Source organism: Anneissia japonica, unplaced genomic scaffold (genome assembly GCF_011630105.1).
Source record: "Anneissia japonica isolate Jap-2015-1 unplaced genomic scaffold, ASM1163010v1 scaffold288117_len521816_cov214, whole genome shotgun sequence".
Taxonomy (NCBI): domain Eukaryota; kingdom Metazoa; phylum Echinodermata; class Crinoidea; order Comatulida; family Comatulidae; genus Anneissia; species Anneissia japonica.
In genome coordinates, this window is record NW_022685717.1 from 47,476 (window position 1) to 51,273 (window position 3,798).

The following is a 3,798-nucleotide window of genomic DNA, read 5'->3' on the forward strand; positions in this document are numbered from 1 at the left end:
ATATATATATATATATATATATATATATATATATATATATATATATATATATATATATATATAATACTTAGACATATAATAGAAATCATTTGATAGCATTCAAATATATTTTGTGGCATATAACTGATACATATATATGGTTTCTAGATAACAATCTTCATACTATCTTCCCTAAAGCTGAGTGTGCATATTCACAAAACAAGACAAATATTTCTTATCAATAAATCTTCTACAACACAAACTTGTATATTGTTGGAAACCAACACATCAAGTAAAATTACATTTCCATTGGTACCATATTATGTCAGCTGCCTGCTGCATGGAGACACACTATTGGTAACTTAATTACAGTTGATTTTTCCTTAATTTTTTTTTGTTTTTCGCTAGAGTTCAGTTACTGAAAAAACTGCTCTTAATAAATATATTACAAAATCAATACCATGTATGAACGAACGTTCTTTTATACTTAGAATACCTGAATGAAACTTCGTTTTTTGTGGATCACTTAAATACTGGGTGTCAAATATTCCAAATACTGCAATTACTAACAATGCAACTGATATGTAAATGCAAGATGAGGTTCTAAGTGTATCAAAAGGATAGGGTATTTTTGCATACACAATGATTTCATATTATTTATAATGAGATTAAATGAAACTTACTAACTGCAGTTCATTTGAGATTTAAAGTTATTCAAGTAGTATACATATTTAAAGAAATTTTTCGAAAATAAAATAAAATGATTTCAATATTTAAAAATATATCATTATATTTACTGGTTTTCATAATACTTTCTTTTACAGTTTTTAGACTGATACAATTGGAGCACATTTATTCACACTTCTTTTACTAGTTAACATAACATTTAAATATATATTTCTGTTTACATAAATCTTTCTAAAACTGGTTGTATTTTAAGAAATGTTTATTTTTATGTAAAATAATATATAGAGAGGAAATTAATTACTTTAACTCACAAACCTAGGTTCCAATATATACACCAGTATAACACAAACATTATAACATTTTCTAACTGCTTCAAAACAGACATTCCTTTTCTAAATATTGAAACAAAGAAAAAAATAGCACATTTTTTACTTTTTTTAAGTGGAGGGAAAGTACTTAAGAGAAAGAAAACATATACTTAACTAGCAATAAACTATATACTGTCATTAACATGCATACTTATTGTATGCTTAAGGTGGATTTCCACTGACACCATCAGCAGTATGTACTTAGTAGAAACAAACTGACCCTATTAGAATCCAGGACTACAATTGAGAAGTGCATAAATCGCACTTGTAAAGTTGTGTTGTCTATTGGTCTAGTTGAGCGTAACTCCTTTTTCTGTGGGGGGGGGGGGTCGTCCGATCCCCTGATTCACCTGATTACGGTCCTGTACAATACAATATACCAGGAAGCTAGAGTATTTTCAAAGTTATATGATCTTTCCACTTCTTTCTGTATAAATGGTGAAGATGTATGCTGGCACACAAACCTACAGATTATAACTTGTTTGGAAAGTACTATTGTTTTCTTCATTACTAATCAATAAACTTAATAATATAATGAAAAGACTGGTAATTCTACAGACATATGAATAGCAACATGTTTAGTTTTATACATATTTTTTTCAACAAATTTTACAAGCATGAAAGACGGTACAAAACACATCAGTTTTATGATCCATTTTAAACTGGTCTGTTATTGCAATATTTGTTCTGAATTTGTTTCAATATTTTCTATTTTAAAGTAATAATTGACTGACTTACCAACACAGATAATTTTTTGTTATGAACAAAATCCTTTCAATATAATCAGAGATGAATCCAATTATTTAATAATTAATGCAGTTTATGCTAAAAATAGAATTCTTATGAAAGATAGAACATTGAATATAAAACTTGAAATGTGTTAAGTAACTGTATAAATGCAAAATGTTCGAATGTCTAAAAATATTAACTAGCACTAGTCTAGTGATTGCACTGGGGTTTGATTATCAAAATGTCCACACCACTTAATATTATAATGAACATAGTCTTTGGAAAACATTTTGACAACAAATTCTGTGGCTACAGTCTAGAACCCCATCCTGTCGCAGTTGGCGACAGGATGGGGTTCTAGACTGTAGCCACAGAAACACCAACAAGGACTCTTTGTGCTTGATGTTTATGGATAGATTTTGGATATATATAAAAATGGTTACCAAAGACTAGATTTACTACAAAAGCAAGTGCTTAAAGGACATTTGAGCATCATCTGTATTGAGAAAATACCATCACAAACTAAGTCATTATTGGAATTCACAATTAAAAATAGTTTCCTTTTTTTCAAAAATAGAATTTCTAAACAAATTCTTTGAATTAAGGTGATTTAGACACAGCCTTAATGCAAGATTATTTCTTTGTAAAACAATCATCAAAATTATGTAGATTTAGAATTCTTTTAAAGTGAACATATCTATTTAAACACATGAAAAATATTTTGAAAAAAATAAGGAAAACTTTCCAATGAACATTTATAAATCATTTCTAAATCAACTTTATAGTAATGTCTACTTTATATTTGGTTTCTCATTAAAAAACAGTAAAATCCTTCTTAGCAAAATCAATTTAATGAATCTGGTAGACATAAATCAATTAATTTTCAAGGTGTTCAATTGCTAAATATTCTCTTTCAATTAAATAAATTGAAAGAAAATAAATCATTATAATGCCAAAGCATGCAAAAATGTGAAATTTGCAAAAAAAAAAAAATCTTCCTTAAACTACAATAAAGCCATTGACATTTTTACCACGGATTTGCGGGTTTGGCTTCGTTGGACTTCGATATATAAACTGTTGTGGAGGAGCAGTCTGACGTGGACCCATCAATGGGTACTGATACGCTGTAGGGGTAACTGGAGGCGTGTCCAGGTTGAGGGCAGCCATCTGCATCTGCGGAGTTCCAGGAAATGGCGGCATAGGTTGGGCTACAGGCAAGTAAGTGGTGACAGCAGGAGGGGGCTTAGCGAAACCTTGATCTTGGTAGTACGCCTCTGAAGCAACCATACCTGAAATACAAATATAGAATAGAATCAAACTGATAATAAACAAATATAAAAGCCACACATGAAAAGTTACATATATTTATAATAATTTTAACTCAAGATATATAACTATATTTGTTACATTAAAAAAGTGTAAAAAGAGGTTGGCACATTTGTTGTGGTTTACGCCCTCGGCATTTAGATCATGGTTACTTTCTCTCACGGATCATTCCCCGGGTGTGTTTTTAATTTATTTAGTTTCTTTCAAATTCATGTATAGTGTATGTAATGTACTATCTCCAAAAAAAAAAAAAGAAGCCCACACTATCTTGAGATGGGCTTCTTTTTGGGTCTACGTTTGCAAACTGAAGAGGGGGTACAATTCAAGATGGGCATCTTCTCGAGGTTTTACGGTTATAGGGATTACTTATCTGCTTATAGAATTGTGCTCCCTAGAAGGTTGAGGATGTTGTCTTTAATCCGATGACCAGGGATAATAAGTGCACAGAGACAGTTTACTAAAAAATTACACCACAGAAATATTTTAAATATTTATATTACTGGTAGTATTATAGTTATACATACCATTAGCTCTGGCATAGGATCTCCTTCCCTCGAACTCCTCTTCCGATATAATGCTACCGAGAGATGAGCTCCTGCATCTGGTTCCTTCCTGGTATGGCATCCTCTGAACCATGGCTGGTCTCATGGGCTGTGTTTGCATTTGCATTTGATGAGGAGGAGGAATAGGTGGTGGGAATGTCTGGTAG

At 30.9% G+C, this 3,798-nt stretch overlaps 1 protein-coding gene across 1 annotated transcript; it reads right to left on the bottom strand.

The window, feature by feature from the left end:
• Window positions 1–34: 34 nt before the first annotated feature.
• LOC117112013 lies at window positions 35–3,792 on the bottom strand. Its single transcript, XM_033255059.1, has 2 exons — window positions 3,614–3,792; window positions 35–3,052 (listed from the first exon to the last, which is right to left on the bottom strand). Exons 1-2 carry the CDS (start codon window positions 3,756–3,758, stop codon window positions 2,763–2,765), a joined length of 435 nt encoding a protein of 144 aa, XP_033110950.1. The 5' UTR covers window positions 3,759–3,792; the 3' UTR covers window positions 35–2,762.
• Window positions 3,793–3,798: the final 6 nt, after the last annotated feature.

What these genes read in the sequence shown, in the direction of transcription:
- LOC117112013 (XM_033255059.1), bottom strand. Translation starts at nt 3,758, where the DNA reads ATGCAAATGCAAACACAGCCCATGAGACCAGCCATGGTTCAGAGGATG. An exon ending in ATCCTATGCCAGAGCTAATG is followed by an intron (nt 3,053 to 3,613) that starts GTATGTATAACT and finishes TTTGTATTTCAG; the next exon opens with GTATGGTTGCTTCAGAGGCG.